We start from the raw sequence: 12,246 nt of genomic DNA on the forward strand, positions 1-12,246 counted from the left end.
GCGACGAGACCGGTGTCGTCCCCTCTGTTCTACGAGGCCGAGGAGCGCCGGTCTTTTCATTTTTTTCTTTCTGTCCTTCTCTTCTATTTCTTAGAGCCACCCCGAGGATCGTGTATGTCCCTAAACGAGGAAAATTCGGAGGGAGGCAAAACCCTGTTTATAGGAAAATAAACGTCGCGGGAAAGAAGTCGCCATATCTCGCGGATTTGGCCACGTTGGAGGGGGTGCACATTTTCCGAGATATTTTGGGGTGGGCCTGGAATTATCCGGGGAATTGCGGGCTCGGGGGTTGCACTTTTCGCGAGGTCGGGCCTTATGCGACCAGCGCTCGTCGAGCACCCCCGTCCGTCACTCGAGCGATTGATTTAGCCGCGGAAAAGCGCCGACAAAGAGGACCGAAAAGAGGACCAGCCTCGAGAATGCATCGGTTCGGGCATTCGTGACAACGGATCGTGATAACGTCTCGCGATGCACCCCAGGGACCCGATTCTCGAGTCCATACGATCAAATTCTACCCCCGAAATTGACCCTTTCCTATACGACTTTCAACCGTTGACAAATGACGCGACTTCTTAACAATGCGAAATTTTCTCTGCGATCCTATTCGCGTGCGACAAAAAATCGAGCGGTCCAGCCGGTGTCCATTAAGGCGTAAATTGCGGCAAAACCGAGGAGGGAAGTGCGAAACTGCACGGAGGGGTTCGAAAAATTGCTCCCCTTAAAGCGAGCCCCTTAAGAAGGGCCGCCACGGAAGTGCCACATCTCCGAGCTCGCGGAAACCGTTCCGGTTTCCGGACGCGGCCGAGCCTGAAGAGCTCGCCCAGTAATGTTGCGTTTTACTTAGCGACTCGAGACATGCATGACCAGCCCTCTTTAGGTCTGAAATTCCACCCCTCCTATCCTTTATCCCTCTCGTCCTCCCTTAACGTCCGATTCGACCCACCGTGAAGTGTCGCAATAAAAGAAATAGCAAAGATTTCTTTAATCCCCAGTTTTACTAATCCGAGGTTAATTAGTCGAGGGTTGGAAAATTCGGGGTGATCGATATTGGGGTAACTGGCTAGTTACCGGGGGTAGTAACGATTAGGGGTGTCGGGGTCCTCTTCGAAGCTCGCACGAGGGATTGCCCCGTCCACGTATGTGCACGTATGTGCACGCGGGTGCACGCGTACGTGTCCAAGTAACTAGGGGTAATACGGCAGAGGGTGCATACCGGGTTGATATGTTAAGTGGGAATGCCTGCAGCCGACAGGCTGAAACGGCCGTGCCTAATGCACGTACGTCGACTGCGCTTCTGGGGTGCATCCCCGGACAGTCAGAGTCGCGAATAGGGTGGGTGTCGAGGGGGCGCGTAAAGACGGGGAGGAAGGGTCGGGGATGCACGACGCGTGTAACGCAAAGCGTGGGTGGATCCATGGAAACCATCCCCGGGCACATCCGCCACCCCATGAAAGCGCCGATGCAAGCGTGCCCGTAGTTGCGAAAGTGCAAAGTAAAAAATGGTAAAAAGCACCGAATGCATTGCATGCCCTGCATCGTGCATAAATTACAAAGGTTAAGGAGAAGCGTAACGATCGCATTTTCTCTCGACCGAGAAAAAGAGAATTGAGGGAATTAAAGATCGAGTGAAAATGTAACGATCTGTTTTTCTTCTCCCTTTCCTTTTTTTTTTTCCTTTTCCTTTTTCGCCTAAGTATAGACGCGTCTCCCTGGGGAGAGGAACCCCCGGATGTATAAATACGGCGGGGAGTACTTTTATTTCGGGTCACTCGGTAAAAAGTTGTACTCTTGACGCCGACGAGAGGGAAAGGGAAGATAAATAGACAGCCAGGGGGGATCGAGGCGGGAGGGTGACATTTTCGTGAACCCCACGACAAAAGGAAGGTGCGTCGCGCGAGACGTATTCATATTCCCCGGGAAGTAAATACATTAGCCCCTCCGGCCTAATATGGCATTGCCATCGATCAATCGAAACGCCCCCGAAGAAAAAAGGAAAAGTTTATGCTAACGAGGCCGCCCTACGGCGAGGGCTCGGTTTGTTACGAGATCAGCTGATTTACCATCCGGGGATGCGGAAAATCCTTCGACGAATTATGCAATTCCCCGTCGAAACCGCATCTCCTGGGGGATTTTCGATACATTTACCGAGTGGTCATTACGAGAGGGATTTAATCCGTAATTTCACAATTTGTAAACCCCCTTTTGGCTAGAAATCCAGCCGTGAAAATTCATGGTACGAATTAAGCGGTAATAAAAATAATATCAGGTTGACGAAGGCAACGAGGTCCCTCGGCTGATCAAAAACGGGGTGCTCCCCTTAATCGCGCTCGTTCTTCGTGTGTGCCGTTGATTGCAAGGAGCTGCATCTCGGTCGGGCCAGCTAATTACTTTTCGATGCCCGTCCGCAAAACGCCTCACGGAAACGATGCCAATGGCCGGGCGAGCTGCAGTAATCGGGGTTGACCAGCTCCGAGGGGAACTTTCGAGTTCCAAGCGAAGCTCGATCTGTTACCCTGCTCCTCCCTTGCCAGGGTTTGGCTCGCAATCTCCATCGAGATTGCGGCGACGAGGGGATGATCGCGAGACCGATTCCGTGCCCAGACTTGCGGCAGCGAAATGCCAACTTGTCGCACGACAAATATTCCCGAATGCCGATAATATGTCGAAAGACGTAGGGAAATGAGGAACCATTGGCGAATCCACCTCCCGACTCGCGATTTCGATATTAAAAATTGACCCAGATGAGGAATCCCTCCCCGGGGACGCGACGCGGGGAGACGCCGCCATTTTTCCGAGGTATCTCTCCCTTCCTCGGCGATTATGCAAAAACACGGGAATACGCCCTGACGAGGGGCGGCGAATTTCGGAATTCGTCTAGACGGTCCGATAAAAAGCCCTAATGGCCGGATTGGCCAATTCCGCGCGTAATTCCGCGAGCATCGATCGACGATTCCTCGGGTTAAGGGAGGCCCCAGAAGACTAGGAGAGACTTTTTCCCGCAGGAAATCGAGCGACTTGGAAATATGATATAATGAAAAAAAAAAAAAAAATAGTCGATAATGTCTTCTCCACCGTCATTTCGATTGATCGAAGTTTCCAACATTTGCGTACGAGCGATTACGTTAATCGACGTCCCGCTAAACAGGGAATTCAGAAACGCAGGGCGAAAAAGCTTTCGGCGCTATTAAATCGCCAACAAACGACTAATGTCGTTTGCCGAAGCGCAGCGAATCGAGGGAGGGTCGCGATATCGATTCTTTAAGCACTTTGAAGTTTCATTAACCAATCAGGAGGAGCGATCGGGCTCCGATAAACTCCGCAACTTCTATCGGCTCCTATCACCCGGATTCCCGTCACGAGGCTCGACTACTTAACCTTATCGAAATTTTGCATCGATTTAACAGACGACATATATATATTTTTTTAAATTTAATTTCTATTCGCGAGTATCTCGGCATTTTGGAAAAATGACTATAAATGTCCAACGCGGGTTTTTGACATCCCCAGGCAATTTTAGAGGGGAAAAAAAAAATTTTTTTTTCCCCCTCTATTCGCGAGTATTTATCAAAAATGATTAGGGAACGTATTGATATGAAATTCCTGAAAAATGGACGTAGATCCTTGAAAAGGAACTCGGACGTTCCGGGGAATTCAGGTCCATTTCGAAACAAGCAGGAAGGCATTAAAAGCCGACGGGGGAGGAGAAGTAGAACGAGTTTCTCGAAACGCGAGTACACGAGGAATACGGGAGGATCCGGAAGTCACGGTTTCCCCGGAAACCGCGCTTTTACGGGAACGGTCCCCGGGGTATCTCTTTCCCGGTTCCCTCGAGTTCCTGTCCTTCGGTCCCTCGCGAATCTATCGATTCGCCATCTCGCAGTTTCATTCACGAGTGCCCGATACGAGGGCTGCAAGGAATCGGGAAGAACGAGAAAAGAGGAGGGAAGAAGAAAAAAAAAAATCCGAAACCAGGACAGAATGCCGATTATACGCGTATATCCATCACCGTCCCCCTCCGTCCCCCTCGGGGCATCCCTTAAGGCGGGGGTTGTGTGGACGTGCACGAGGGGAGGTTCATTCATCGGGATTAAATGACGAGAGTACTCGTGGATTCGTGATCGGATGAGCAGGATCGTTGAAAGGAATTCCGAATTTTTCCACGGAAAGGGTGAACTTTTTCTTTTTTTTTTTAAAGGGTAACTCTCTATAGGGATTTCTCGTCCTGGTAAAAAATTACCAATGTACAGGGGCGGACATGAACGTCGTCCTATCGTGCCCTGGCAACGCTATATCTCCAGGGAAGACATTTATGTCCATCGGGGTACTTCTCCTGAAAGCGGCAAGGGTGGTTCCCACCCTTCACACAGTGACACCGCGATGTTCAAGAAGAGGGTTGCCTCCCGACTTTTTCCCTCGCCCCTCGAGTCCAGGCCGCGTTAAAACAGCGGGACGCGTCGCCGCGGAATTTACCGCATTTGATTTTCACGCAGAAGAGAGGGGCGGAAGGGGAGTCGAGGGTGCAAAACAATGCGCCGCACCCGGCGCCGCAGCGGCATGCATAAAATACGAGCGCGGGGTGCAGTGTCCTCGAAAAAGGAGTACAAGTAGGGAATAAAAAGGGAACTTGTCTAATTTCAAACCCCGGAAGGGGGTGAGCCACCCTCGGCCAAGGAAAACGCGAAAAACTCCGCGGTTTCCCCCTGACCAGGTGAAATCAGAACCGGAGATATCGAGACTCCACCCCCCGAGGAAAAAATATTTCCATCTCGAAAAGGGAGGGTTTTTTGGCAAGGGTCCACATAATCTTTTTCCATCCCCAAGGTTTGCAGAATACCCCCAAAAATCCCCGACTCGATCAAACGGCGCGTTAATCGGTCAGGTTACGGTGTAACCGGGGGCTGGTTATTTCGCGATTTCCGGGGCGAGATCGGGGGTGAAATTCGGTCCTTGGCCTCGAAGCGAGTCGATGTTCTTCGCTTACTTTCTTTCCCCTGTTTTCGGGGCGCAGGACGAGCGGGTTAACGATAATCGCAGGGGAGGATTCCGTTTCGCGTTACGCCGAGGATATCGTAACGACGTCGGCCACGAAGTGGCACTCGCGTTTCCCGCCCTTGCGGAGGCGCCCCGACGCCTGTGCCCCCTTCCGCCCTATATCCTCGATATCCTCCACGTCCTCGACATCCTCGACAACTTCGACGACCTCGGCGAGTACCGGCTCCCTGGCTACCCCCGATTACGGGGGCGTTTAGGGGCGCGTCGATGCGGAGGGTGGGTCGAGTGTCGTAGGAAAATATTGGATTTATGGAGATCATATTTACGGACGGGCGTTTCGATTTTATTCGGCGCTTCCGCCCGATCGATCAGAAAACTCCCGATGCCGAGGGGTTCGCCGAACCCCAAACGGATCAGTTCGAGAAGGGGCGTTTTTAAGACCGACTCCGTGGACGTACGTGGACGTCCGTGCATTGACGGAAGTAACGATTTCCTGGATTGATATCGGGAATCGGACATTAGGGTGTTTTTCCGTCCAGACAAATTTTGAGGACCCTTCCGGCAAGGGGGGTGGTGGAGGAGCGTCTCAGGCGAGGACCGTCTTAGGGGATGCAAGGACGAGACGGATGCTCGGAGGGGTCGACGAGCTTCGCGGATTCGGCGGAATGTGGGTCAGGGAGGTCCGAGGAAAACAAACCCTCTCGCTGGTACAAGGGGTGCAAGAAAAGCAATAATACTCGTACAACCGGCGGGGATAAATACCGACGTGCGTGGGCGTACTTAATATCGCGCGAGCTGGGATGGGCGCGTCCGAAACCGCGTCCTGAATCCTCAAAAGAACGAGCGCCGAATTAGAAGGGGGAAAAAAAAAATATACCTCCTGTATACAAAAAAAAAAAAAAAAGATACATAAATTCTCTACATATTAGGCTGAGAAGTTAATTTCCCCCATTTTAATTATGTCCCCTTTTTCAGGGGCGAAGTTACACCTGCCACCGTTCCGGAAGTCTCGGTAAAAAGTTCCGCCGAAGAGTTTCGACCAGGAGGAATATTTAAAAAGTATTACAAAAGCTGTATGTATATATATATAAATATATGCGAGCGTTACAGGGGGCTCGCAAATGAGTACATCGTCGGCGGCATCCCTTAGGGAGCGACACGCCGGGAAATAATTAATTAATCGGCTAAACCCCCTTTCGCTCGTCCGACGACGCGTCGGGGGTGGTTCGCTCGCTCGTCCACCTGCAGGTGAGGGTCAACGCTTGGAATCGAATTAATCGGGCCCCGTAAAATCGAGCACCTCCACCCCGGCCCCCCGAAGGAGCCTCGTCCGAGGTATCGACTCGCGACTGGAATTCGTTTTGTGCTGAAAGTCGCGGTGCGGTCGTTAACGCGGCGATAACTGCGGCGGCGCAAACGAGCCCGCGGGGGGTCAACCTTCCGAGGACGCGTGTACGTACGATATACAACACGAGCGGCATCCCCCATAAACGTCGGCATCGAGGGTTCCTTTCTACCAGGTGTCCCGAAAAGTGCACCACCCTCTGCATCCCCCCATCACCCTGGACAGTCGACCGTCGGGAAAAAATGCGGCGGAATCACGACGAGGAATCTTCCTTCGAGGAACGATAAACCCTGAAAGGGTGCCTCCGGAATTTTTATCCAGAATCGTCTTCCCCGTATCGGGATAAGAAAAAAAAAAAAGAAAATAGATCCGTGTTGCTTCCCCGGAGGGATTATTTATTTCCGACGGATTTTCGGTTTTTGCTAACAATTCATTCGGGAATTTCCAGGGTCGCGTCTAGGGGTTGTTTCCCTACAATTGCAAGGCGGGGCAATTATCGCCGTTCATTGTTAAGAGGGCAAACGTCCTCTTTGAAGAGGGAGTGGAGGCGTTATCAGAGAAGTCGGGCGATATCGAAACCGTCGATTCTTCGGGGGCGGGTTTCCCCTCGTGGTGGCAGGGGATGCAGGGATTTCACTTTAATCCCCCGCCGGTCGGGGATGGTCGGGAACGCGAGGGAGGGTTATCGGTCGTTAAGGCCGCCGGGGGTAGTTTTCGGTCTTTGTTTATCCGCGGGATGCGCCATTGTCGTTTATTTACCGGGGGTGGCGGGGGTTATCGCTCGTTAAGGTCGACCCCGGGGGGTCCCTCGGTCGCGTCCTCGATACGTCAACGCGACGCGTCACGGTCGCGGTCGGGCCACCCCCGGGTTCCGGGGGAATAAATTATCAACGTCGCGGACCGAATCGTCGGGAGGACGGATAAGGGAAGCGACGCGATACGAATGGGTCGTTCCATGTATAAAACTTATCTCCAGACTGGGTGCATCGAATCATTCGAGACTTCCTCGAGGGATGACCGAGGCCCGAAGGAGGAGCGCGACGACGTGGGGAGTTTTGAAGAATTCGATGCCTCCAGGTCGGAGAAAGTGAATGATTTCCACGTCAGACGTATGGGAGGACCTTAATACGTTCATACGCGTCCATGCTCCCGGGGGAATGCGTTCGGTAGAGCGGGTGCCCCTCGCTCACCTTGCAGTGGGTGCAGTTGTGGATGACCGAGTAGGACTGGGCGCAGTCGTACCGCGCCAGAACCTCCTCGAACTCGCAGTGGAGCCTGGCGGCGAGGGCGTCGACTCGCAGCAACTTATCCAAGGCCTCGGTGCACTCGCGGCCGCCGTTGAGAACGTCCTCCAGGGGTCCGGCCCCGCCGGGGGCGAGGGCGTGGAGGACGGCGTGCTCGCAGCAGTGCCGGAGCCGCAAGCCGGCGACGCGCCGGAAGCGCTCCTCCCTCAGGGATAAAAAACTCGGCCGAGAGTCCCGACCGAGGTCGTCCCGGCAGATATCCTCCTTGTGCGACTCCGCGAGGTAATAAAGGCACTGTTCCGGAGCCGTGCGCCCGCCAAGACCGTGACTCCCGGGGGTCGCGACCCGGCCGGCGACCTCGAGGAAGACGTCGCCGCCGCTGTCCCGCTCGCTTGGCTCGCAGGGCACTGGACAGTTCTTGGGCACTTCGGGCGGCCCGCAGCTCCCCTGCAGGTCGGCCGGCGCTGGGCCCGCCAGGTCGCAGGCCGACAGCCAAGGGTTGATCCGGTTCACCTCCCAGGCGTATTCGTTGTAAGGGTGCACCCTGGAGTCCGCGCGGCGCTGGCGACCGGGGCCGGAGGCGGCGCAGAGGCCGGGCAGCGCCAGGAGGCAGAGGGCGGCCAGGAGGCCCCTGGGCCGCGCTCGAGCAGGGTGGGGCGGGCGGCACGACCGGCACGACCGGCACGACCGGCACGACCGGCACGTGGTCCGGCGACCGGAGGCAGGGTGGGCGGCGCCCTCGTCGTCCCGCGCCCTGGCCGGTGGTCCCGTGGAGCGGGGCGGCTCGAGTCGCATGGGCGCGAGATCGGGGACGCTAGCGTCCCCACCGCGTGGCCGCCGCTCCGGGGGGCACCCCGGCGACCAGGGGCGCGTCCTTCGACCCGGGTCGGAGTCGGCCGCAGCTGCTGCAGGAGTCGCCGCCGCCGCCGCCGCGCGGGGCCCTGCATCGCCGCCGGTCGGGCCGCGCCCCTCGCGACCGCTCCCGCCGTCGCGGCGCCGGGGGGCGAGGGCGGCCCCGCGTGCCGGCAGGGCCCTTAGAAGTCCGCCCTGGCGGCCGCCGGGCTCTGGCGCGGCCGGCGGCGCCGCCGCCGGCGACCCTCGCCGCGGGCCGGGCCCCGAGGGCCCTGGGGACCCCGTGGCCCCGGGGCGGCCGAAAGCACCTGGTCGACGACGACGACGTAGGACCCCCGTCGAGGCTCGCGAGCTCCCAGGCCGCCGGGGCGCCGTGGTTCATGCTGCATCATGAGCGGCAAGCCCCGATGCTCCTCCGCCGCCCGCCCGCGCCCCGAGCCGCCCGACACACCCCGCTCCGCCCCCGGGCGGGTTGGTCGGACCCGACTCCCGGGGAACGCGCCGACCCCGGCTAGGCCGGGCCCGCTCCTCCGCCGCCTCCTGGGCCGGGCGCTCGCGTCATTCCGCCATGGCGGGCCGCTCCCGCTCCGCTCGCTCCCTCGCTCCCGCGACGACGACCGCGACGACGACCGCGACGACGACCACGACCGCGACCGCGACCACCCGAGTCCCACTCGGCACCTCCTCGAGCGTCTCGTCACCGGAGGAAAACTCCCCGGCGGTCTTCCGCGCGCGCGAGTCTCCCCGAGTACGGCCGGACGTTTCTACGTTCCGCCACGGTGGAGGACGGACGTCGCGAGGTCCGCCATCTTGGTTTTGCCGCTCCCCGCCCGGGCGACCCGACGCCTCCTACCCTGCACCACCGCGCGGGCGCGATTCCCCCGCCCGGCGAGCCGGCGACGGGGGAGATTCCTCGCGGGACGCGACCGTCGGTCCCCGACAAGGAGCGCCTCGTCCACCTCTCGATTCCGTCTACCGGGAGACCACCCCAGGGCCACGCGGCGTCCCTTGCGGTGGCCATGGGACTCGCTTCGAAATATCTATCCATGCGTATCAATTTCGGTCCATATCGCGGGAGCGGCAACTCGCGGGCGGAGGTTCCGTCGCGTCTCAGAGTCTCGGATACTCCGGGCCGGGGATGAGAGTCGCTGACGAGCGGTTTTAAATCTCCCGCCCCGAGCACGTGCGTGGCCTGCGCGCGCTCGTGGCGCCGCCTGGCGGCCGCCGCCGTCCCGCACCCTCTCGCGCGTTGCGTGCGAGCGTTTTCGGGGTGGGAATGAGGTGCGCGCATGACCGTCGGCGCGGATGGAAATTTTCGCGAATCGATAATTTGCGAGCAGCTGCAGCAGCGGGTTAGTCACGCGGCCTGCCTATCTCCTCGCCTCATGCCGAGTCGGCACCGAGACCACCCTCCACCGTCTCCCGATACCTCGCTCCGCTTGTTTTCAAATTGGTCCTACGCCGGGACCGCGGACTCCGCTCCGAATTATTCTATACATATTCTATACATATTCTATACATATTCTGTACACGTGCATAAGCACCTCGCAGTACGCGCGCCACCAGGCCCGACCGATAGCCCCGGAGATCGGCGCCGAAATACTTCAAAGAGATGCCGACCGGATATATCCGCGATGACCGAGAGGCGATTTCAAAAACCCCGAACCCTGCGATTACGTACACGTACCCTTCATACCTATGAACGCCCTGGAAGGGGATTTCATTTCCCGAGTACCCAACCCAAGATGGCCGACCATCCGCGGCGGCACTTCCCGTGTATCATTTACACGCATCCCTAACGAGGCTCGATTCTCGATTAATAAACTTCTCCCCTGTAAAGTTCTTTTCTCTTTCGACGCGATCGACGGACAATTTTTTAACACGCCTCCACGTGCAATCAAATGTGCGTATTGTTGCGTCGTCGGCGGCGCCCTAGGTGCGCTTCTTGAAATATTTCGGCGCCGCTAAAATTGGACTCTTTCGCGAGGCTCGGCCACCGTGAGTGTATCGATGCTATAGATGCCCGGGGAAACGGGGTTGCCGACGTCGAGGGTCGGGTCGACGAGGTTCCTCCGATGGTCGGGGCCGATGCCGCCCTCGGAGGAGTTACGCCTCCCAGGCGTCGGAGCGGCATTGTGTCGTCACGTGCGCCCACTCCTCGGCCACGGGAACGGCAACCCGGGATTACCTCGTCGAGTCTAACACGGCTAAGTGTCCACCTCTAGAATCCATGGGTCTCGAGCCGACACCGTTTTCCGCCTCCTCCTCTACCAAGGGAGAGGAAATCGGTATCACCCGAGATAACGCAAACTCCTTTCTCTAACTACCTTTAGCCCTCTGAGCCATTTCGACATACGGCCGAAATTCCCCTGACCGTGCATGGAATATTGGACCAAACGTCGGGCGCCTTTCGCCGTCTTATGAGCCGAAGGGTTGAACCCAATTTATCGAAGAATGAGATCTACCAATTTTGCGGGAAAAAAAGCTGGGAAACCTGAAAACGCACAATTCGGCATCGGCATTTTTTTTTTCTATTCCCATGCGGATAGATACGCAGGAAAAAATTCCACATCGGGGCGAAGACGCGTCAAGGTTTGAAGTTCGTATACGGAGGTGTTAATTTTATGTGAACGTTGATCGGGTTCCAGCGAGGGAGGGTCGCACTTTTAATGGACAATTGTCCATTACGTGTCGACAATTCGGAGGCGGTCGCAGACGCACTTTCCTCTCGGTGTATGCATACGCGGTTTCTTGCGGGGATGCGATACACCTAACGAGGGTGGAATCGATCCGTCGGGGTTCACCGGCCACGATCGCTGTCGCCGTTAAACGGACAACGAAGGACGGCGTTAACTGGTGCTCGTTTCGGGACAATCCATGCCTGGTTACGGGTTACGAGGCATTAAAACTCCCCAGGAAGTATCAATCAAGTTTCGCGGCTCAGCCATGGTGCCGGACGCCTCGCGTTATGGTTGCTCGGTAGACTAGCGTATGGTGTGCCTTCCCGCGGAACAAAAGGTCCGTCCAGAGGCGTAACTCGCAAGAGTAACAATCGGTACCAGCTTTCGAATGGTATTTCGCCTCGTTTACAGTTTACTCCAGTACATCTAACCCATCGACGATAACGACGCTACCCGCTACAAAAGTGTACTCGACCACCGAGTCACGTAACGTGTACGAGTACATGGAATACATCGAATAACATGCGTGAATGGCGTGCGGGGTACAATACGTTTAGAACAATTGCAGAAGAGGGTCACGTAACGTAATGGTCGCGAGGATAGGATAAACTAGAGTATTTTTATGAGTCCAACTATTCTAGGATTAGGTGCCTCTTCTGTCCACTGCTCGTAGAGGCAGCCTTAGTTCAGCCTTATTAGTTGCTTAGGCAACGATGACGTCTTCTCGCGAGTAATCCCCGAAAATGGATCTCCGGTCATTTTGCCTTTGTTCCTTTATGAATATTCCCTTAATTCCGAATGACGGACGATTTGATTGAGCCGATCAACGGCAATCGTTTGTAACAATGCCGCAAGGAGGGCCTCCGTCTTGCAACGTAACCGTAGTTGCGTAAGTCAGGGGTTCCTAATTCGTATCGAGGTGCGCTCCGAAAGGGATTCCCTAGGGTGTGGAACCACCTGCGACGCTTCCCAAGGATATTCCATGGGACTCCCCTTCGACTTCTGCGGTGGAAGTCATTTTTTGCCGCCCCTTTGCCAAGCGCGAGGTTCCGTTTATCGAGTTCCTCTTCCTCGTAGGTTGTATCCTATCGAGGTACGTTTCCCGCTGCAATGCCTCGAACAATGCCGGGGA

The 12,246-nt window shown here is 56.4% G+C and overlaps 1 protein-coding gene across 1 annotated transcript in view; it reads right to left on the bottom strand.

Moving 5' to 3' along the window:
• LOC105701947 overlaps nt 1-10,779 on the bottom strand; it is a 32,607-nt gene extending 21,828 nt beyond the window's left edge. Inside the window, exons 1-3 of the mRNA XM_023431878.1 lie at nt 10,761-10,779; nt 10,622-10,700; nt 7,528-8,212 (exon numbers count right to left, since the gene is read on the bottom strand). Coding sequence (XP_023287646.1) covers nt 7,528-8,212; nt 10,622-10,700; nt 10,761-10,779 — 783 coding nt within the window. The remainder of the gene's footprint in view (nt 1-7,527; nt 8,213-10,621; nt 10,701-10,760) is intronic.
• Nucleotides 10,780-12,246: the final 1,467 nt, after the last annotated feature.

This window comes from Orussus abietinus, unplaced genomic scaffold (genome assembly GCF_000612105.2).
Source record: "Orussus abietinus isolate OABI.00-Male unplaced genomic scaffold, Oabi_2.0 scaffold46, whole genome shotgun sequence".
Lineage (NCBI taxonomy): Eukaryota > Metazoa > Arthropoda > Insecta > Hymenoptera > Orussidae > Orussus > Orussus abietinus.